Here is a 21,974-nt window from a genome sequence, read left to right on the forward strand (position 1 = left end):
CGTATCATTGCAAAAATCAGAAACTTTCTGTCCAAAAATTATGCAGAAAAATTAATCCATGCTTTTGTCACTTCTAGGTTAGACTACTGCAATGCTCTACTTTCCGGCTACCCGGATAAAGCACTAAATAAACTTCAGTTAGTGCTAAATACGGCTGCTAGAATCCTGACTAGAACCAAAAAAATTGATCATATTACTCCAGTGCTAGCCTCCCTACACTGGCTTCCTGTCAAAGCAAGGGCTGATTTCAAGGTTTTACTGCTAACCTACAAAGCATTACATGGGCTTGCTCCTACCTATCTCTCTGATTTGGTCCTGCCGTACATACCTACACGTACGCTACAGTCACAAGACGCAGGCCTCCTAATTGTCCCTAGAATTTCTAAGCAAACAGCTGGAGGCAGGGCTTTCTCCTATAGAGCTCCATTTTTATGGAACGGTCTGCCTACCCATGTCAGAGACGCAAACTCGGTCTCAACCTTTAAGTCTTTACTGAAGACTCATCTCTTCAGTGGGTCATATGATTGAGTGTAGTCTGGCCCAGGAGTGGGAAGGTGAGCGGAAAGGCTCTGGAGCAACGAACTGCCCTTGCTGTCTCTGCCTGGCCGGTTCCCCTCTTTCCACTGGGATTCTCTGCCTCTAACCCTATTACAGGGGCTGAGTCACTGGCTTACTGGGGCTCTCTCATGCCGTCCCTGGAAGGGGTGCGTCACCTGAGTGGGTTGATTCACTGATGTGGTCATCCTGTCTGGGTTGGCGCCCCCCCTTGGGTTGTGCCATGGCGGAGATCTTTGTGGGCTATACTCAGCCTTGTCTCAGGATGGTAAGTTGGTGGTTGAAGATATCCCTCTAGTGGTGTGGGGGCTGTGCTTTGGCAAAGTGGGTGGGGTTATATCCTTCCTGTTTGGCCCTGTCCGGGGGTGTCCTCGGATGGGGCCACAGTGTCTCCTGACCCCTCCTGTCTCAGCCTCCAGTATTTATGCTGCAGTAGTTTGTGTCGGGGGGCTAGGGCCAGTTTGTTATATCTGGAGTACTTCTCCTGTCCTATTCGGTGTCTTGTGTGAATTTAAGTGTGCTTTCTCTAATTCTCTCTTTCTTTCTCTCTCTCGGAGGACCTGAGCCCTTGGACCATGCCCCAGGACTACCTGACATGATGACTCCTTGCTGTCCCCAGTCCACCTGGCTGTGCTGCTGCTCCAGTTTCAACTGTTCTGCCTTATTATTATTCGACCATGCTGGTCATTTATGAACATTTGAACATCTTGGCCATGTTCTGTTATAATCTCCACCCGGCACAGCCAGAAGAGGACTGGCCACCCCACATAGCCTGGTTCCTCTCTAGGTTTCTTCCTAGGTTTTGGCCTTTCTAGGGAGTTTTTCCTAGCCACCGTGCTTCTACACCTGCATTGCTTGCTGTTTGGGGTTTTAGGTTGGGTTTCTGTACAGCACTTTGAGATATCAGCTGATGTACGAAGGGCTATATAAATAAATTAGATTTTGATTTGATTATGCTGGACCAATTGTTTGCACCCCATGGGTCTCCCGGTCACGGCCGGCTGCAACAGAGCCTGGACTCGAACGCAGAATCTCTAGTGGCACAGCTAGCACTGCGATGCAAAAGTGTTGAATGCTTATTGACTCAAGACATTTCATCTTTTCATTAGTTTGTAAAAATGTATAAAAACCTAATTCTACTTCGACATTATGGGGTATTGTGTGTAGGCCAGTGACATCTCAATTGTATCAATTTAAATTCAGGCTGTAACAAGAAAATGTGGAAAAAGTTAAGGGGTGTGAATACTTTCTGAAGGCACTGTATAAGGGTCAGGGTTATAAATTGTTGAGATATAGTTGACCCACCGCATTTCTTTCCCCCCTTGAATCTTGTAAAGAACTCAAGGGCACTCATCCAATCAACGTTAGTTGAGGTGCAACCCAAAAAATGTATCCTCATTGAAAATCTTGTCAGAATCAGTACACTAACCTGTGACTTCTTGTTGGGCGTGTAGGCCTTGGAGTTGCTGAAAATTAGGCGGACATCTTTGGCAAACTCCATGGGGTTCTCGTAGTTCCCGATGATCAGAGTCTCTGTTACAGTCCCCAGGTCCATGGGAGTGTCTATGATGTCTCGATAGTCCTTGGAGAGGAGGGAGAAAGTGCAGTGTTTAGGACATCTGAAACCACAAAGTAACTGTCCAGTGTTTCCCGATTTTTATGAAATATGACCTATAAGCAATGTTCACCCAAGTTATTTTTTTTCAGCTAGCTGTTCTATCATTCAGCCTACAGTAGCATCCAATGTCTGGTGTTCAATGTAGGCCTACATTCCATGAGATTTTAGGAAAAAAAATATGCAAGGCTTGACGTTAACCTGTTAATCCACTTGTCCTTCGGACAAGGTGACTGAAAACGTTGTGTTGTTTGATGTAAGAAACCACTTTACAAAATAAAATGCATTATTATTCCCATACCATTATTACAGAGAATAAGACAAATTATGTTAGCCTCTGCCTATTGGCTACCGGTCTCAAAATACAACACTGCCCCTTTAAGACAAGAAAAAGCTCTTTACCTGACTCACTTTTTAAAGATGTAGAAATGTACACATTTTGTTCTCTTGTAGGAAGCAATCACTCCCCCATTGCTGACTACAAATTATATAGAACTGGGCTAATAACTCACTAACTAGCAAAGGATATGAACAAATGTGCACAACATGGCTACATGCAGCCCTCACTTTGATCTCAAAACAAGCGCATCTACTCAAGACCGGTCATGCTGTAAACACAGTCCAGTTCAAAGTGAATGGCACAGATCTATATATGGCAATGGTATATTTGCATATAGCAAAAGGAGTCCTGATATCTCCAGGAGTGATAAGCATAATTGTTCTCCTAGGCAATCAGCAATTAGTACAGGGGTGTGAGCTCTCCACCTCTGCTAGGCAATTAGCGTTAGTTCTTCAGTCTCCGCTGGTTCTCAGTGGCAGCTGTGGCAGTTTTGTTGCCAAACTAAGACCGTCGCTGAAACAAAGAAGGTGCTGTAGAGTTGTTCTGCTGAGTTATTTGAGGAAGGAAAGAGAGGAAGGCTCCACACCACTTTCTTACTTGAGTATCTGAACTAGTTATTTACAGATTCTCATTTTGCTCTTTTGTAGCTTTGTCAAACATTTTCTATACCTGTTCAAACCTCTCCCTGTAGGCTTTACAGACAGACGCTCATCACCCCTTGGCTGCAACCCTTCTAATTTAATGTACCCTGTGCGCACAACCCATGTGGAATTCCAGGTCGTTTGGAACTGCGGTCAAGAACGCAGAGTTCATTACAGCCTATGCTGCCCTTCAGTCCCTTTACTTTTTGGCCCTGATGGGCGCCATGGATCACCCCAGAGAACACTGCTACTCCAGCAGCTCTCATCTGACTGTTTTCTCTCATAATCCAAGAGCATCTGGTCGTTGCGGTGGTGGCACAGGTCTACTCATTTATCTTAAGTGGAGATTCTCTTTTCTCTCTCACCTGTCCAGCTCCTCATTTGAATTGCATGCCGTCACTGGACGATGGCTCACCGCTCTTTGTACATGGCGACTTCAACCCCCTGACGTCTGCCTTTAATTTCTTTCCAACTCTCATTCACCTCCTTGCCTCTTGACCTCACCCTTCCCCAATCAACTCCAACTCACAAGGCATAATATACTCGACCTCACCTTTACTAGAGGCTGTTTGCCTACTAATCTCACTGCAACCCCCCTCCAGGTCTCTGATCACTACTGTTTCCTTTTTCTGTCTCCCTCTTCTCCAACCCTACCCACTTAGCCCCTAACCAGAGGGTCATGCGCCGTCTTAATCTTCGCTCTCTCCCATCATATCTCCCTTCTGATTCTGCCTCTTCGACCCTACTCTCCTCCCTTTCCGCATCCTATGACTCGCACTGTCCCCTTTCCTCCAAGACAGCTCTCCCCTCCTGCTCTGTGGCTGAGTGACTCATTGCGAGCTTACAGAACAGAGCTATGGGCAGCTGAGCAAAAACGATCATCCTTTCACTCCCTCCCTCTGTATCTGCTGCTAAAGTCATTTTCTACCACAAAATTCCAAGCTTCTGACTAACCCTAGGAAACTCTTTTCCACCCTATCTGCGGATGACTTTGTCAACCACTTTGAAAAAAGGTTGACGACATTCGCTACTCATTCACTCAGCCTATTGAGTCCACTGGTCTCACTCACACAGAACTACCCCTACGCCCTTGACCTCTTCTCCCCGCTCTCTCCAGGTGACATCCTGCGACATCTCTTGAACTTCTCACTTCCTTCATCAACTCACCCCTGACCACTGGGTGCACCCCCTCGACTTTAAATTGTCCAGAGTTGCTCCCCTCCTCAAGAAACCAACACTCGACTTATCTGACGTGAAAAACTATAGACCTGTATCCCTTAGGATTGCATCCTACGTGGCAGGCCACTCCAACCAGGTGACGCGGAGAGGATCAGTCTGCACTGGTGTAGCACCACGTACTCTCCTGACATTGCTATGCGGATGACACCCATTTACCCCCCCCCCCCCCCCCCCCCCCGGACACCCAGGTGGCAACACGCAACTTTGCGTGCCTGGCAGATATCTCAACTTGGATGTCGGCCCACCACCTCAAGCTCAACAAGATGGAAATGCTCTTGCTCCTCGGGAAGGCTTGCATGCTCAAAGACATCTCCATCAAGGTTGACAACTCCTGTGTTGCCCTCCCAGAGTGCAAAGGACCTTGGCGTGACCCTGGACAACACCCTGTCGTTCTCTGTAAACATCAAAGCAGTCAAGCGCTCCTGCTCTACAACATCCATAGATTACAACCCCACCTCACACAGGAAGCAGCGCAGGTCCCAATCCAGGCACTTGTCCTCTCCCGTCTAGACGACTGCAACTCGCTGTTGGCTCGGCTCCCCGTTTGTGCCATCAAAGCCCTAAAACTTATCCAGAACGCTGCAGCCCGCCTGGTTGTCACCTCACTCCTCCGCACACTCCACTGGCTTCCAGTCAAAGCTCGCATCCACTACAAGACCATGGTGCTTACCTACGGAACAGCAAGAGGAATTGCCCCTCCCTACCTTCAGGCTATGCTCAAACCCTACACCCCAACTCGAACCCTCTGTTCTGCCATCTCAGGTCTCTTGGCCCTCCCACCCCTACGGGAGGGCAGCTCCCGCTCAGCCCAGTTCAAGCTCTTCTCTGTTCTGGCACCCCAATGGTGGAACCAGCTTCCCCCTAAAGCTAGGACAGCAGAGTCCCTGCCAATCTTCCCAAAACATCTGAAACCCTACCTTTTCAAACAGTATCTTCAATAATCCTCCTCCTCACCCCGACATACACACACCCCAAAATATGCACTTGCATAGCTCTGACTCTATTAATAACTATATTTGAGGAAAAATGTACTTTCTATGCCCGTGATATGTGGTTGTCCCACCTAGCTATCTTAAGATGAATGCACTAAGTATCTCTGGATAAGAGTGTGGTAAATGTAAAAATAGGCCTACTTGAGCTCTGAGTGGTTATGGCGCACTGGCCTGTGTAGAGTACGGGCTGAGTCATGAGTGTCAATGCAATGGAATCCTACTCCGATGCGTTCTGCCCACAACAAAATAGCTTACACAGTTTTGCATATTAAGTCTTGCAGCGTTCGTTGCGTTTCAGTATGTTGCATTGAACGTGGATTATTGCATTGATTCGATCACAATTCCTACAGTAAAGGGAAACATTGACAGTGTTAACTAAGGGGAAAAGACTCTACAAAGTTGAGTGAAGTTCAATCTCGTGCTTCTCTGCGGGGGCTGATATTTGCCTAGAATGAATTACAATAAGAGTGAAGTTAATTAAAAAAATATGATTTTCTGTGTTGGAATGATGTGGGCATCTACTGGTCATTAAAAATATTAATGCAAGTAGACCACTGATTGGCCAGTTCAGCCAACATGACATCATGTTCTATGAGGAAACAGCAAGCATTTTTGCAACTGTTTGAGATACAAGTTGTTGTGGGTGGGGTTTGGCCACAAGTACGAGTCAACAACATTATTTGGGTATCAGTTAGCAGGATATTAACAGTTACTTTAACTCAGAATTGAGGACAGGTGCGTCACTTGAGTGGGTTGAGTCACTGATGTGATCTTCCTGTCTGGGTTGGCCCCCCCCTTGGGTTGTCCCGTGGTGGAGATCTTTGTGGGCTATACTCGGCCTTGTCTCAGGATGGTAAGTTGGTGGTTGAAGATATCCCTCTAGTGGTGTGGGGGCTGTGCTTTGGCAAAGTGGGTGGGGTTATATCCTTCCTGTTTGGCCCTGTCCGGGGGTGTCCTCGGATGGGGCCACAGTGTCTCCTGACCCCTCCTGTCTCAGCCTCCAGTATTTATGCTGCAGTAGTTTGTGTCGGGGGGCTAGGGTCAGTTTGTTATATCTGGAGTACTTCTCCTGTCCTATTCGGTGTCCTGTGTGAATTTAAGTGTGCTCTAATTCTCTCTTTCTTTCTCTCTCTTAGAGGACCTGAGCCCTAGGACCATGCCTCAGGACTACCTGACATGCTTCCTTGCTGTCCCCAGTCCACCTGGCCGTGCTGCTGCTCCAGTTTCAACTGTTCGGCCTTATTATTATTCGACCATGCTGGTCATTTATGAACATTTGAACATCTTGGCCATGTTCTGTTATAATCTCCACCCCGCACAGCCAGAAGAGGACTGGCCACCCCACATAGCCTTCCTCTCTAGGTTTCTTCCTAGGTTTTGGCCTTTCTAGGGAGTTTTTCCTAGCCACCGTGCTTCTACACCTGCATTACTTGCTGTTTGGGGTTTTAGGCTGGGTTTCTGTACAGCACTTTGAGATATCAGCTGATGTACGAAGGGCTATATAAATACATTTGATTTGAGGTAGTTTGTAATACTTCTAAACCACTACCTACAGTCAGAGACCCTCAGTTTCTCTGATGGAAATTAAACATAGTGGACTGGTTTCCCAGACACAGATTGAGCCTAATCCTGGAGTAAAAAGTATCTTCAGAGGAGAAGCACTGTTGCTTTTTTTAGTCCAGGAGCAGGTTTTATTTTGCTCAGAGAAAACAGGCATTGAAAGGAAAACTCCACCCGAAAACTATTTTGGTGTTTGTTTCATTAGTATATTGTTGATATAGTCCCAAAATATTATGCATGTCACCAATTAAGTTTTCAAAATACAGAAATACAGCCGGTGTGATGCATTTATATATATATATAAAACGCGATCGCTGACATGCAAAACACTTTGGGACTATCAACGATGGACTATACCAAAATATCGTTTTTGGGTAGAATTTTCCTTTAATGTTAGAATCCGCATTAGAAGAAACTTCGCCCCAGCCCATTTCTTATTGTTTTTGTTTATGAAATGGTAGAGCCTCCAGCACCTTGCAAAAAATTGTAATACATACTCTGCTGTTCTATTGCACGTACAATGATGTGCAATGATTTCCAAGGGGGAAAAAACATTGTTTAAAGTATTATCTTTGTTGTTGTAATATGACAAACGTGTCAGTTACACCATTACTGACTCCAGCTTTAACATGTCACTGTGGGGGAACATGTCAGATTGTTAAGCACTCAGATCCTAAGGCACTAATCCTGTAGCAGGCTGTTATCCTTTCTGTGTGTGAGGGGTTATATAATTGGTAAGGATTATGATAACAAGGAGAGGAGGAGGAGCCTTACTTGGTAGGTGAAGAGGTCCACAGGCTGTCTGAAGGGCTCAGAGTCAGGGCCGTCCATCATACGCCGCAGCAGTTCCCGACACTGGCCCCGCCAAGCACGCACATCTAACACCACCCCACGCTTCTTAGGACTGGGATTGGCCCGCTGATAGTGGGAGAGCGTGAAGGTGTCCAGTTAGGTTGATACAGAAAAACATTGGAAAAGTGAGATAATGGGGAACAGGAATCCCAGTCATTGCAACAGCAACGGATATTCCATGTTTGAGATGAATCCTTCCCTTACCTGTTGTCCTGTGGAGGTCCCTGGAGTGTCAGAGTCCATGTCCACCTCAGCAGTCTGCACACCAACACACAGACACATGTACTCTTAGTACTGCGTAATACACCACCAAGACAATTCAAATATCACTATGAACTCGAGGTGTATACACACACATCTTCATGTTTCACCTCATCCTCTCCACTGCTCAGCTCCGTCTTCACCTTGTGGTACAGATCTAAGATGTCTGTGCAGCTCTGGTCCCTGACAAAAACACACAACAAAACAGCTGGTCTTATTTACAGTCAAAACTAGGTTCTTAATGAGGCACCATTTCACAAAGGGGAAATCTACACCATTCATACCCGATGTAGCGGAGGAGCACATCAGTCACCACCTTGGCTGCTGCCACGATGGGGCTCTGGGGCTCGTTGAAAGTGCGGGCGTTGTGCTCGATGTAGCGCACCTCCCACATCAGAGCCGAGATCCTCCTAGGAGAGATGAACATCCCGAGGGAATAAGCTGAGTGAGAGTCACTGATCTCCTCAAACTGGAACATACCAAGTCCAAATTACAGCTGAGATACAATGGCGCTGACTAGAGGATTAGCAACAACTACAATTGGCTTGAAGGATTATTCCAGTGTGAGTGGTTGGTCTGAGTATGTTCTGAAGTACTGCAGTGTGTCAGGGTGCAGGCTGAAAGGCCAGTGCTGACCTATAGAAGCGGTTCTCCAGCCGTCTGCGGATGGTGCTGAGGTCAGTGGGGTAGGCCACCACAGTGCAGTAGAGGGGGTAGTCCCGCAGGTCCACTGGTGACGCAAATGCCTTGGCCAGGTCTACACAAACACAACACACGCATTAATCAATACCACGCCATATCCAAGACCACTTCCGAATGCAATCGACTGAGACTTAAAAATCAGGGTCACCCTTGGCTCAATTCATCCAATATGACAAGCAGGACTTCCTGTGTGGTACCGGTGACATACCCAGTGTGAGCAGCTCGTCGATGCCAAAGATGACCCTCTGGCAGTCCTCGTCCCGTGTGTGAGCCCCCCACTCCCCCTCCTGGGGGCTGTAGAGGCGAGCCTTCACCTCCTCCTCCGTCACCACCACCCCATCACCAACATCCTCTGGCAACTCCGCTGGGGGAGGAACACAACATGTCAGTCAGAGAGACCATATTGCGTCATTGGCTGGCTGCTCAGTCTCACTATCAATAACCTTATCTTAATTATCATACTAAATACAGAGACTGCATATGTTATGTTAAGTGATTGAGTGTGCTAGCTAGAGAGATATTTGAATGTGTAAAATTCTGGCTGCAAACTCAAACTGCATTATCCAGTAGATGGTTGAGGAGCCACTGATAGAAGCAGTGATACTAACCTTCATCAGGAATGGGCTCCATGTCCCAAGGGCTCATCTTCTCCCTCTCGCTATTATCCCACCTAGTCAAGAGAAATCGCAACTTAACATTCAGTATCATAAGACATTAATATTTTCCTCCTATTGGGTGTAAGCTACAGTATGAGCTATTGAGGCAAACACTGACATACCCCTCCAGACTGTGTAAGCGGAGGTCTACAGTATCATCTCTATCTATTTAACCCAGTGAGATGCAGGGTACACATTGACTCACTTGACAGTGTAGCACTGGAACAGGCTGTCTGGGTACTCTGGCTGGAGTGGCTGTTGGTCCTCCACTGAGCCAAACCACCAGGCGTCATCGATGATGCTCCGGAAGCGCATACCTAGCAGGGACAAATCATGCTCGTTTCAGTACATGCTGGTCCGTGAATCACCACAAGGATGCATGAGAGCATGAACTGAAACGATACATCACACAGAACACAAACATGTGGAAGACTGCACCACATTCCTTACATGGCACACAAATAAAGAGTGTAGGAGATAAACAGGTAGGGGAGTAAACTGGGCACATCCTCTGACAGGCTTGTGTTCTGCATGCTGAAGAGAGGCTGGCAGAGGGAAGCAACACTAACCTGTCTGCCAGTTGTGCTCTTTAGCTTCGTCATAGAACTGCTGAAGCACCAGGAAATCGATGACATCCGGCATGTCATGGTACCTGAGAGAACAAGGACATGTCATTCATTGCCATATTCTTTTCACACAAAATAATAAGATGGATGACTTACTTTAGGGAGAACGACTCATTGGTCATTTTGCCTGAGATGGGGTGCAGGAAAGCCAGTTTTAGACAACAGAGGGTGGGGGGGCCCACTTCATACTTGATACCAACTACCTTCACAGACTCCTGGTCCTGAACGACGAGAAAACAGACAAAGAGAGAGGGGGTGATAAGAGGAATAAAACACAAGGCCACATTAAAGATATGGAATCCATGAAGGACATACAAAATACATAAAATAACATATAGTAGACAAAGGAAGCAATGTAAGTGTTGAGGATTGGTCTCACCCTGAGGTTGAGCTTGTTCCAGGACTGTTTCTGAGGGTTGATGCTGTAGGCCTTGGCCCTGCGCACCGCCCTGACATAGGCCTGGTGGCCCTGCCTGAAGTACATCAGCTGGTGAGCAATAGGAAGAGAAGGGTCATCATACAGGCCACAATGTCTATAAACTAGGACACAAACCTTGCACTATCGTATAAAATGCGGTAGAGATTAAGCGCAAATGTCAAAATGTGAAGATATTTTGTGGGGTACTCGGCTGAACCTCATATGGCCCATCAGGCAGTAGGGTTCCTTACCTCATCACCCATCTGTGGCACAAAAGGCGAGCGTCGGGGGATGGTCTCCATGATCCAGGACGGGGGAAGCCATTCCTCCGCGTCACAGCCAGCCAGAGACAGAGACGAACTGGGTTTCTGAGCACAAAGAGACTGGGTTAAACAGTCCGCAATATCACACATGCTAAGGTAACGAAACTTTCCCTCTCATTAGGCCTGAGTACATAAACTAGCTACAAGCACTATAGTCTGTATAGCCAGTAACTGAGATAAACCATTTTCAAGCAGCCCGTTGGCTGCACCATTCCCTGCCCAATGCCCATGTCTCTACTGTACATTCTGTGAGCTCACCTTCTGTTTGGTCTGCTTGGGCTTCTTCTTCTCCTCCACCTGCTTCCTCCTGGCCTCCTCTCCCTGGCCCTCCGCCTCCTCCGAGCTGCTGGAGCCACCGGGCGGCCGCACCTGCCTTCTGCTGGTACGCTTGGGGGGCTGGAGGTTGATCCCCGCATCAGCTGTCCAATCAGAGTAGTCACTGGAGGAGACACTGAGGGGGAGAAGAGGAGATAAATCAAAAATTTAGAAATTGTTCAAATTTGACCCTAATTAAAAGATGTTTCAATTTAAAACCCATTCCATTTGGTTGTAAGTATAACATATTTTGATTAGACGGGAAGAAAACACAAAATAAACTGAGACAATAACATCTCAGCCAGGTCGGATATTAAAGTTCACGTAAAAAAATCATACAGCTATCAGATCTAGCCTACTTCTAATACATGTTCAAAATGAACTAGTCACAAGCTGCTACTGTACTAGAATTGGGATCATTTGCTTTAATCTTTTGACCTAAGAACTTACAACAAAAACAGTAGCTAATTGGAATTACTTAAATTGTGAGTAGAGGCATCCAGCCATGGAATTCTACACATTCTCATTTGGTTAAATAGCTAGCTAACGGTAGCATAACTGGCTAGTATTTGCTGTTATCTAAAGAAACGCCTGGGAAAGTGTTTTTGGTTAAACTTTGACTGTTTAGGAGATGATAGACATTTACCTGGAACTGCTGTCACTCTGCCACTGTGCTTCCCCATCAGAGGAAGCATCGCTGGCCTCTGCCTGCTCCTCTGCCTGTAGACACATGGAAACATGATTAGACCTCTTCTAACATGACAACACCCAAACCTCTGCTACTTCCAAGAACAACAGACTACAACCCCCCCCCACCTCTCCATCGCTGTCTGAGTCCATCTGGCTGTCAGAGTTCCTCCGCCTATCCACAGGGCGGCGATCTCGTGATGAGCGGGTCTGGTACGCTGGTGCAGGTCTGGTCTGCTTCATCTTCTTCCTCTGGGTTCGCCGCAGGGAGCGCTTGCATGGAGCCTGCTCCTCGGTCTACAGGGTGGGAAGGGGTGAGAAGTCGTTAAATGATAGAAAATAAGCTATTGGTATAAACCAGTGGTTCACAAACTTTTTATAGTCCCGTACCCCTTCAAACATTCAACCTCCAGCTGCGTACCCCCTCTAGCACCAGGGTCAGCACACTCAAAATGTTGTTTTTTTGCCATCATTGTAAGCATGCCACACACAGTATACAATATATTTAATAAACATAAGAATGAGTGTGAGTTTGTCACAACCCGGCGCGTGGGAAGTGACAAAGAGCTCTTATAGGACCAAGGCACAAATAATAATATTCAATTATTTTGCTCTTTATTTATCCATCTTACATTTAAAACTTGATTTGTTCATTGAAATTGTGAATAACTCACCAGTTTAATGAAAAGGGTGTGCTTGAAAGGATGCACATAACTCTGCAATGTTGGGTTGTACTAGAGAGAGTCTCAGTCTTAAATCATTTTCCACACACAGTCTGTGGCTGTATGTCGTTTTCATGCTAGTGGGGGCTGAGAATCCACTCTCACATAGGTACGTGGTTGCAAAGGGCATCAGTGTCTTAACAGCGCGATTTGCCAAGGCAGGATACTCTGAGCGCAACCCAATCCAGAAATCCGGCAGTGGCTTCTGATAACATTTTCACAGAACCGCTTGTTGCAATATCGATGAGGCTCTCTTGTTCAGATATCGGTAAGTGGACTGGAGGCAGGGCATGAAGGGGATAACTAATCCAGTTGTTTGTGTCATCCGTTTCGGGAAAGTACCTGCATAAATATCCTCTCCTGTTGTCCTGGTTTCCAGTGGTTTGCCGAAGAAGATGTCTTCTTTAATTGACCCCCCATAAACGTAACGGACATATACCAGAAGCTGTGCCAGGCCCACCTCGTCTGTTGACTCATCCAGCTGTAATGCATAGAATTCACTGGCTTGTATGTGAAACAGTAATTGTTTCAAAACATCTCCTGCCATCTCACTGATGCATCGTGAAACTGTTGTTTGATGAAGGCATTGTCTGTATAGTCTTTTTGGCCTGTTCCCCCAGAATTGTCCCACCCATAGCTGTGGCAGCAGGAAGAATTAAGTCCAATAGTATGGGTCTTGCCTGTCCTAGCCACTTGGTAGCTCATCATATAAGACGTTTCTAGCCCCTTCTTATTAAATGGTGGTGTCTGTTGCTTTTATACATGTCTTACTACTCAAAAGTCGTCTTAATTCTTGCTCAAAAAACTTCCGTGGCTTATTTTTCAAATTGGCATGTTTCTAAATGTCTGCGCAAGAGTGAAGGTTTCATTGAGTTGTGAGATAGTACTTTTGCACATATAACACACTGTGGCTGAGAAAAGGCACTACTCCCAATATAAGTGAACCCCAAATCAATAGTAGTAGTAGTTCAAATCATATTTGCGCCTCTTCGGTGGTCCAACGTCCCCGTCTGTTGTTCGTTGCTTTCCCGGGTAAGGGGTCAGTAGCTATTCGGCAGCATCAGATTCACAACTGTCCGTGTCCATGCTAGCTGGGCTAACAACAAACGTGGAATTACTGATGCTAGCATTGGATGTGCTCGTGACAGCAGAACAACTTGTGTCGTCAACAGGTGCAGTACTGCAGAATGAGCAGCAGCTACATTTGGCTACATATGGACCGTTCGTGGAATTCCCTAGAGAGAGTAACGGTTAATGTGATTGGATGTTAATTATTTGACTAGGCTACCTGTATTTAACAATGTGTTGTTATTTCGCTGAACACTAGATGGTTTAATTTTATTTTTGATATTGAAACGAGGCGAGAGAAAAAAAACTTACCTAAATGTATAGCCCCTTTGGACTGATTGAAAATGTGAAGACATTAATTATTATTTTATATTATTATAAAAAAATATTGGTGAATTACATTTTTATTTGGCGTACCCGTTTGGGAATAACTGGTATAAATCAACAAAGGGAAGGGGGAAATTTGTTCTGAAAGAGATAGAGAGCTGTGGGACAGTAGTGTAGAGACTCACCTTAGGAGCACCGAGTACAGGTTTCCTCCTCCTCTCTGTGTTGTAGAGGGAACACTCCACCTCACCTTTGGCCCGCCTGGTCTCCTCCATCACCCTAAACAACACAAACACACAGCTTCAGTCAGCCACTGGGGGATATCTGCCTAGGAAATCTTACAAACAGTCCTAGGCACAAATTTAAGAGGATGGACAGGAATGGTTTGAACAGAAGGTTCAAGGCCATCTCAGGTAGGCCCTCTGGTTATTTAGCCAGTCTCACCGGAGGACCCCTTGCTGGACTTCGTTGACAACCACCCTCCTGCTCCAGGCCAGCAGGTCCCTCTCTGTGGCCATCTGACTGCGAGGGGCGTTGTGGTGCATTTGACGCACCCCCTCCACCTGACCACTCCTCCTCAGGCCCACGTTAGGGGGCGATCCCACTACCTCTGCTCCCTCAACAGCTGCAAATGAGGGAAAACATTCAACTTGAATTCATGACTACAACATCTGAAATCCAATATGCAGATTCAATCCAATAAGAAGATTCAAGGGGCATCCCCATATGTACATTGAACAAAAATACAAAATGCAACAATTTCAAAGATTTTACTGAGTTACAGTTCATATAAGGAAATAAATCAATTGACTATCCTGCAGGTAAAGAAGCCGGATGTGGAGGTCCTGGCTTGGCGTGGGTACACGTGGTCTGCATTTGAGGCCAGTTGGACGTACTGCCAAATTCTCTAAAATGACGTTGGAGGCGGCTTATGAACATTCAATTCTCTGACAACAGCAATCCTGGAAATAGCAGTCCTGCAGTCAGCATGCCAATTGCATGCTCCCTCAAAACTTGAGACATCTGTGGCATTGTGTAGTGTGACAAAACTGAACATTTTGGAGTGGTGTTTTATTGTCCCCAGCACAAACAGGGAGGTAAACAAATTTGTGGCCAAAATTTGAGAGAAATAAGCTTTTTGTGCGTATTTTATTTCAGCTCATGAAACAAGGGACCAACACTTTACACGTTGCGTTTCTATTTTTATTCAGTATAAATATGGTTACATGAGACTGACACGTACCACCCTCTCCTTCAGGCACTCCATCTTGGTCCCGCCTCTCATCCGGTTGGTTCTGCAACTCTCTGATCAGGACATCCAAAGGGCTTTCTCCGTGACCCTCCTCTGCTGTTTGCTGGCCAATCACTTGCTCAACCACCTCACCATCACCTAAGCAACAGAGAAGTAGGTTAGAAATCCCAATGTTACTCACATTTTGATTCCAGAGCCTAGTAAAGAATTATTGTTGAAACCACTAAGAAGCATTGGTAAGGAGGTTTACCATTCGCCATGTAGCCAAGCTGGGGTACCAGATGCTCATCCTTGCAGCTCTCCCTGCCGGGCACCAGGCGCTGGTAGTGGGTGGGGTGGGGGTTACCGTCCACATCCACAAGGAAGGGAGGGGGCATAAGGTGGGGCGCCTGCTGGGTCTGCTCGTCCAGGACAAAGTTATTGGCGTCTCGGATTAGCGGCCTGAAGTCAGTGTGGAAGAACATTTGGTCAGGAATCTAGAGGAAGGATATGGAGGAAGAGGAGATTTGTTATTCTTTGTAACATTTTCTCTTTACAAGCGATATGATAACATGTAACTTACACATCTTTCTCCAAATGAGCCACGTGGAGAGGCCAGGGACTCACCTTCTCATAGGGTCTGCTGCAGCCAAAGCCAAAGATGAGCAGGTGGCCATGGGAGTCAGTGCAGGCAAAATGTTGTCCATCAGCTGAGAACTTACAGTCAAATACAGCTCCGTGACCTTGGCCCTCAATCTGAGACAGAGAGAGAGAGGCTTGTATGAATGTCTGCCAGGGTAAAACACAGTCACCAACACAGTCACCATGTAATCAATCTCCACCATGTTGAAGAAGTTGCGGATCTTGGATCCCTTGGAGAGGTCCCACATGTAGATGTTGCCGTCGTGGCCGGCAGAGAGCATGATGCGGTGGTCAAAGGGGTGGGCCTCCAGGACAAACACCTCATCATCATGACCCTGGAGGAGGAACAGCACATTCAGTCGTAACAGGTCTCACTCACTGAAGAGACCAGAAACATACAGGTAACTGCCAAAACAAAATAAATACTTGAGTAAATGAGGGATACAAAGTATATTGAAAGCAGGTGCTTCCAAACAGGTGTGGTTCCTTAGTTAATTAAGCTATGAACATCCCATCATGCTTATGGTCATGTGATAAAATTCCCAGTTGCCCATTATTTTGGCTACCATGGCTAGAAGATATCTCAGTGACTTTGAAAGAGATTCTGGAGTGGCGCCTGAGACAACGTTTTCCACCACCATCAACAAAACACCAAATTATGGAATTTCTTGTGGAAGAAGAGTGTAGTATTCTTTTTAACAGAGTTCCAGACACTTGTAGAATCTATGCCAAGGCGCATTGAAGGTGTTCTGGCAGCTCATGGTGGCCCAATGCCCTATTAAGATACTTTGCTAGTGTTTCCTTTATTTTGGCAGTTACCTGTATCTAGTATGTACAGTACCAGTCAAAGGTTTTTACACACCTACTCATGCAAACAATTTTCTACATTGTAGAAGACATCAAAACTATGAAATAACACATATGTAGTAACCAAAAAGTGTTAAACAAATCAAAATGTATTTTAGATTCTTCAAAGTAGCCACACTTTGCCTCGATGACAGCTTTGCAAACTCTTGGCATTCTCACAACCAGCTTCACCTGGAATGCTTTTCCAACAGTCTTGAAGGAGTTCCCACATATGCTGAGCACTTGTTGGCTGCTTTTCCTTCACTCCGCGGTCCAACTCATTCCAAACCATCTCAATTGGGTTAAGGTCAGGTGATTGTGGAGGCCAGGTCATCTGATAAAGCACTCCATCACTCTCCTTCCTGGTCATATAGCCCTTACACTGCCTGGAGGTGTGTTGGGTAATTTTCCTGTTGTTAAACACATGATAGTGGTAAGCCATGCTGGTTAAGTGTGTCTTGAATTCTAAATAAATCACTGACAGTGTCACCAGCAAAGCACCCTCACACCTCCTCCTCCATGCTTCACCGTGGGAACAACACATGTTCACCTAGCCTGCGTGTCACAAAGACACGGCAGTTGGAACCAAAAATCTCACATTTGGACTCATCAAACCAAAAAGGACAGATGTTTCTTGGCCCAAGCAAGTCTCTTCTTATTATTGGTGTCCTTTAGTCGTGGTTTCTTTGCAGCAACTCAACCATGAAGGCCTGATTCACAGTCTCCTCTGAACAGTTGATGTTGAGATGTGTCTGTTACTTGAACTCTGTGAAGCATTTATTTGGGCTGCAATTTCTGAGGCTTGTAACTCTAATGAACTTATAATCTGCAGCAGAGGTAACTCTGGGTCTTCCTTTCCTGTGGCGGTCCTCATGAGAGACAGTTTCATCATAACGCTTGATGGTTTTTGCGACTGCACTTGAAGAAACTTTCAAAGTTCTTGAAATGTTCCGGATTTACCGACCCTTAAAGCACGGCCCGGGGGCCGTATGCGGCCTGATTCAATATGACCCGGGGAATCATGCACAGATCAAAGAATTTGCGATAGTAAAGTTTAGAAAAACATATTTGTTATTCCAATTAAAAGCACAATGAATACTCGCCTTTGTGTCATGATTTAACTCCCACCGCTTGTATGAGATTTATTTTGAAGGCACATATAAATAACAACTGCACGAGGACAGACAGTGACTGACAGGCTGACACACACGTTGCAGTTACAAATAGTAGCTAGCTAGAAATTGCGCAAAAGTTAGTTTTTCAAAGAAAAGGAAAGCAGACAATGAATGTAGGCTGGACATTGAATTGTTTTTTATTATTGGTGTATCAGGCAAAGCTGTGTGCTTAGTGTGCAAAGAGAGCATCGCTGTCTTGAAAGACTACAACTTGTCCCAACACTTCCAGACGAAGCATGCAGAGAAATATAGGAATGTCTTCTGAGCAGAGGGCAAGTGCATCGAAAGAGTTGCTTTCCCAGTCGCAAAAGCAGCAAAGACTTTTTACAAAACTGCATTCAGCAAACAACAGAATTGCAAGGAAAAAAAAAAGAAAAAAAAAGACTTTGACTTGGCCATTCTAACACCTGGATATGTTTATTTTTGAACCATTCCATTGTAGATTTTGCTTTATGTTTTGGATCATTGTCTTGTTGGAAGACAAATCTCCGTCCCAGTCTCAGGTCTTTTGCAGACTCCATCAGGTTTTCTTCCAGAATGGTCCTGTATTTGGCTCCATCCATCTTCCCATCAATTTTAACCATCTTCCCTGTCCCTGCTGAAGAAAAGCAGGCCCAAACCATGATGCTGCCACCACCATGTTTGACAGTGGGGTTGGTGTGTTCAAGGTGATGAGCTGTGTTGCTTTTACGCCATTGCATTGTTGCCAAAAAGTTCAATTTTGGTTTCATCTGACCAGAGCACCTTCTTCCACATGTTTGGTGTGTCTCCCAGGTGGCTTGTGACAAACTTTAAACAACACTTTTTATGGATATCTTTAAGAAATGGCTTTCTTCTTGCCACTCTTCCATAAAGGCCAGATTTGTGCAATATACGACTGATTGTTGTCCTATGGACAGAGTCTCCCACCTCAGCTGTAGATCTCTGCAGTTCATCCAGAGTGATCATGGGCCTCTTGGCTGCATCTCTGATCAGTCTTCTCCTTGTATGAGCTGAAAGTTTAGAGGGACGGCCAGGTCTTGGTAGATTTGCAGTGGTCTGATACTCCTTCCATTTCAATATTATCGCTTGCACAGTGCTCCTTGGGATGTTTAAAGCTTGGGAAATATTTTTGTATCCAAATCCGGCTTTAAACTTCTTCACAACAGTATCTCGGACCTGCCTGGTGTGTTCCTTGTTCTTCATGATGCTCTCTGCGCTTTTAACGGACCTCTGAGACTATCACAGTGCAGGTGCATTTATATGGAGACTTGATTACACACAGGTGGATTGTATTTATCATCATTAGTCATTTAGGTCAACATTGGATCATTCAGAGATCCTCACTGAACTTCTGGAGAGAGTTTGCTGCACTGAAAGTAAAGGGGCTGAATAATTTTGCACGCCCAATTTTTCAGTTTTTGATTTGTTAAAAGTTTGAAATATCCAATAAATGTCGTTCCACTTCATGATTGTGTCCCACTTGTTGTTGATTCTTCACAAAAAAACAGTTTTATATCTTTATGTTTGAAGCCTGAAATGTGGCAAAAGGTCGCAAAGTTCAAGGGGGCCGAATACTTTCGCAAGGCACTGTACATCGCTGCTGCGTGCTTTGAGCGGTGAGTTTTCAAAGTGTTGGAAAATGACATGCTGTTGGTTTCCTCTCCTTTCACCTTCAATGTGGATAACGCTCCCACTGACCTTCAACTTGAGCTTATAGATCTTCAGTCTGATGTGATTGGATAACTATTCAAAACAATGTCACTGACGAGGTTCTATGCATCTCACTGTTTGTGTCAACCTTGGTATGTGAACAGACATTTTCAGTGATGAAATATAAGCCAAGGCAGAGATCATCTCTTACAGACTCTAACCTCAGCAATCCTGTGCATAGTGACGTCAGAAACTATGCCTGACTTCACTGCTCTAGTCAATGTCCATCAGAGACTTCACTCATCATACTGATTGAGTAGTTTAAATGTAATGTTGAGCTCTCGTTCTTGTGTTTTTGTGCATATTCTTTAACAAGAGTTCCGTATAAATCAGGCCTTCATGGTCGAATTGCTGCAAACCACTACAAAAGGACACCAATAATAAGAAGAGCCTTGTTTGGGCCAAGAAACACCAGCAATGGACATTAGACCGGTGGAAATCTGGAGTCCAAATTGGAGATTTTTGGTTCCAACCGCTGTGTCTTTGTGAGATTCGGTGTGTGTGAACGGATGATCTCTGCATGTGTATTTCCCACCATAAAGCATGGAGGAGGAGGTGTTATGGTGTGGGGGTGCTTTGCTGATGACACCATCTGTGATTTACTTAGAATTCAAGGCACACTTAACCAGCATGGCTACCACAGCATTCTGCAGCAATACGCCATCCCAGCTGGTTTGGGCTTAGTGGGACTATAATTTGTTTTTCAACAAGACAATGACCCAACACACCTCCAGGCTGTGTAAGGGCTATTTTACCGAGATGGAGAGTGATCTGCATCAGATGACCTGGCCTCCACAATCCCCCAACCTCAACCAAATTGAGATGTTTGGGATGAGTCGGACCACAGAGTGAAGGAAAAGCGGCCAACAATTGCTCAGCATATGTGGGAACTCTGTTGGAAAAGCATTCCAGGTGAAGCTGGTTGAGAGAATGCAGAGAGTGTGCAAAGCTGTCATCAAGGCAAAGGGTGGCTGTTTTGAAGAATCTGTTGAACACTTTTTTACTTACTACATGATTCTGTGTTATTTTCACTATTATTATAGAAAATAGTAAAAACAGGAGATAGACATCTACTCACAGATAGCACATGCAGAAGCTGGCCCGTGGTGGAGCTCCACACTTTGAGCAGGTAGTTAGAGACCGCTGTGACAACCGTGCGGTCACCACGGTCCCAGGCCACCATTGTTGGCACCAGCTTGGTCTTGTCCTCGCCATTCACAACAGCAGTCCTGTGACAATCGCATACGTTAAATACATGCTAACCACTTACTAATGAGACAGAAACATAAACCTATTTGCTGCTGCACAGAATTAAATGCTGCTGCACAGATGTCAATTCTGGACACTATTGCAGCTGGACAGCATTGTCTTACCCTGGCAGTCTAGTGGCTATGTCCAGAGTAATGCTCTTCCACTCCTGCTGCTGGTAATGCCATATCCTGACTGTGCCGTCACGACTACCACTCACAAACCTCAGGCTGGGACCAGACACAGCAGTTAGAAGCCACACAGCAACAAATCAAAATCGTTTTTATCTAAGTAAAGAGACAATTGCACACACTAACCTGTAACTGTTGTTACAAAACTGGACCACCACAACTTTGTCCTTGAAGAAGAGGTAGGAGTTAACAAAAGGAGTAGTGAGAAACAAACTATGAACAGTGCAAGTGCTCTATGATCTAGCTCCATTGATCCTCTCTCGCTCTTATGTCTGTCGCTCTCCATCTCTGTTCTTCTCTGCTCTGTGTCTTACCATGTGAGAGTCCAACTCAGAGAGCTTCATGGGTGTTTCAGAGCCAAGGTAATACACCCTGATTACATGATCCGTGCTGCCTGTGGCCAGGAACATCCCACCTGATTCAAAGAGCAAGGAAACAACACGTAAGTACACTAAACTAACAAACAGAACTAGTTCTGTGGCTTTGTGAAAACTTGCCTTGATCAAATAGTCATTTGAATTCAATAATTAACTCCATAATTCAGTGAAAAGGTGAAGTGGAATAAATGTAATGCAAAGCATGTTGTTTATTAGTGGCCACCTACCACAGCTGAAGGAGGAGGTGGAGATCTGGACCCCAGGCCTTGACCGCTCAATGAACTTGACTGGCCGGTCACTGAGGAGGAATCAGAACGCAATACAGGTTAGGTTCACCTAAACCACAATACAACTGATCGGTTGAAAAAAAAAAAAAAAACATTGCATTCTCATCCCATCGTTTTGCCTCAGACAAACCCTGCTGTCCAACACTTACACGAACTTCATGCTGAGCGAGTGCCATTGCCAGAAACACACCATGCCGTCTGCTCCGGTGGAGGCCAGGTACCGCATTGGTCCTTTAACCGCCGGACAAAACTGAGGAAGACAGGGGGCGTCACACACATTTCTCAAGCAGAAAGGGTCACAAAATGACATTGTCAAAAACCAACAGGTTTCATGCAAGATATTTTACATGGCAGAAGGTAAATTCCTGAATATTGAAGGGAGTAAC

General features: G+C 45.5%; 1 protein-coding gene across 2 annotated transcripts in view; it reads right to left on the bottom strand.

Moving 5' to 3' along the window:
• The window catches only part of LOC110533816 (bromodomain and WD repeat-containing protein 3), a 33,597-nt gene that overhangs the window by 6,782 nt on the left and 4,841 nt on the right, over positions 1 to 21,974 (bottom strand). Inside the window, exons 9-36 of one of the 2 annotated variants that reach the window (XM_021618345.3) lie at positions 21,738 to 21,838; positions 21,529 to 21,599; positions 21,239 to 21,339; positions 21,051 to 21,091; positions 20,859 to 20,963; positions 20,564 to 20,714; positions 15,973 to 16,107; positions 15,758 to 15,886; positions 15,402 to 15,627; positions 15,143 to 15,289; positions 14,344 to 14,524; positions 14,085 to 14,178; positions 11,912 to 12,079; positions 11,742 to 11,815; positions 11,039 to 11,231; positions 10,709 to 10,825; positions 10,419 to 10,526; positions 10,136 to 10,260; positions 9,983 to 10,065; positions 9,619 to 9,730; positions 9,366 to 9,427; positions 8,966 to 9,121; positions 8,692 to 8,812; positions 8,340 to 8,465; positions 8,166 to 8,238; positions 7,999 to 8,052; positions 7,717 to 7,860; positions 1,985 to 2,137 (exon numbers count right to left, since the gene is read on the bottom strand). In XM_021618345.3, the coding sequence (XP_021474020.3) occupies positions 1,985 to 2,137; positions 7,717 to 7,860; positions 7,999 to 8,052; positions 8,166 to 8,238; positions 8,340 to 8,465; positions 8,692 to 8,812; positions 8,966 to 9,121; positions 9,366 to 9,427; positions 9,619 to 9,730; positions 9,983 to 10,065; positions 10,136 to 10,260; positions 10,419 to 10,526; positions 10,709 to 10,825; positions 11,039 to 11,231; positions 11,742 to 11,815; positions 11,912 to 12,079; positions 14,085 to 14,178; positions 14,344 to 14,524; positions 15,143 to 15,289; positions 15,402 to 15,627; positions 15,758 to 15,886; positions 15,973 to 16,107; positions 20,564 to 20,714; positions 20,859 to 20,963; positions 21,051 to 21,091; positions 21,239 to 21,339; positions 21,529 to 21,599; positions 21,738 to 21,838 (3,351 nt within the window). Of the gene's footprint in view, positions 1 to 1,984; positions 2,138 to 7,716; positions 7,861 to 7,998; positions 8,053 to 8,150; positions 8,239 to 8,339; positions 8,466 to 8,691; positions 8,813 to 8,965; positions 9,122 to 9,365; positions 9,428 to 9,618; positions 9,731 to 9,982; positions 10,066 to 10,135; positions 10,261 to 10,418; positions 10,527 to 10,708; positions 10,826 to 11,038; positions 11,232 to 11,741; positions 11,816 to 11,911; positions 12,080 to 14,084; positions 14,179 to 14,343; positions 14,525 to 15,142; positions 15,290 to 15,401; positions 15,628 to 15,757; positions 15,887 to 15,972; positions 16,108 to 20,563; positions 20,715 to 20,858; positions 20,964 to 21,050; positions 21,092 to 21,238; positions 21,340 to 21,528; positions 21,600 to 21,737; positions 21,839 to 21,974 lie in introns of both variants that reach the window. The other variant, XM_021618344.3, reaches the window with a different exon arrangement.

The sequence above is a fragment of the Oncorhynchus mykiss genome, chromosome 10 (genome assembly GCF_057628025.1).
Source record: "Oncorhynchus mykiss isolate SJ-2025 chromosome 10, ASM5762802v1, whole genome shotgun sequence".
Taxonomy (NCBI): Eukaryota; Metazoa; Chordata; class Actinopteri; order Salmoniformes; family Salmonidae; genus Oncorhynchus; species Oncorhynchus mykiss.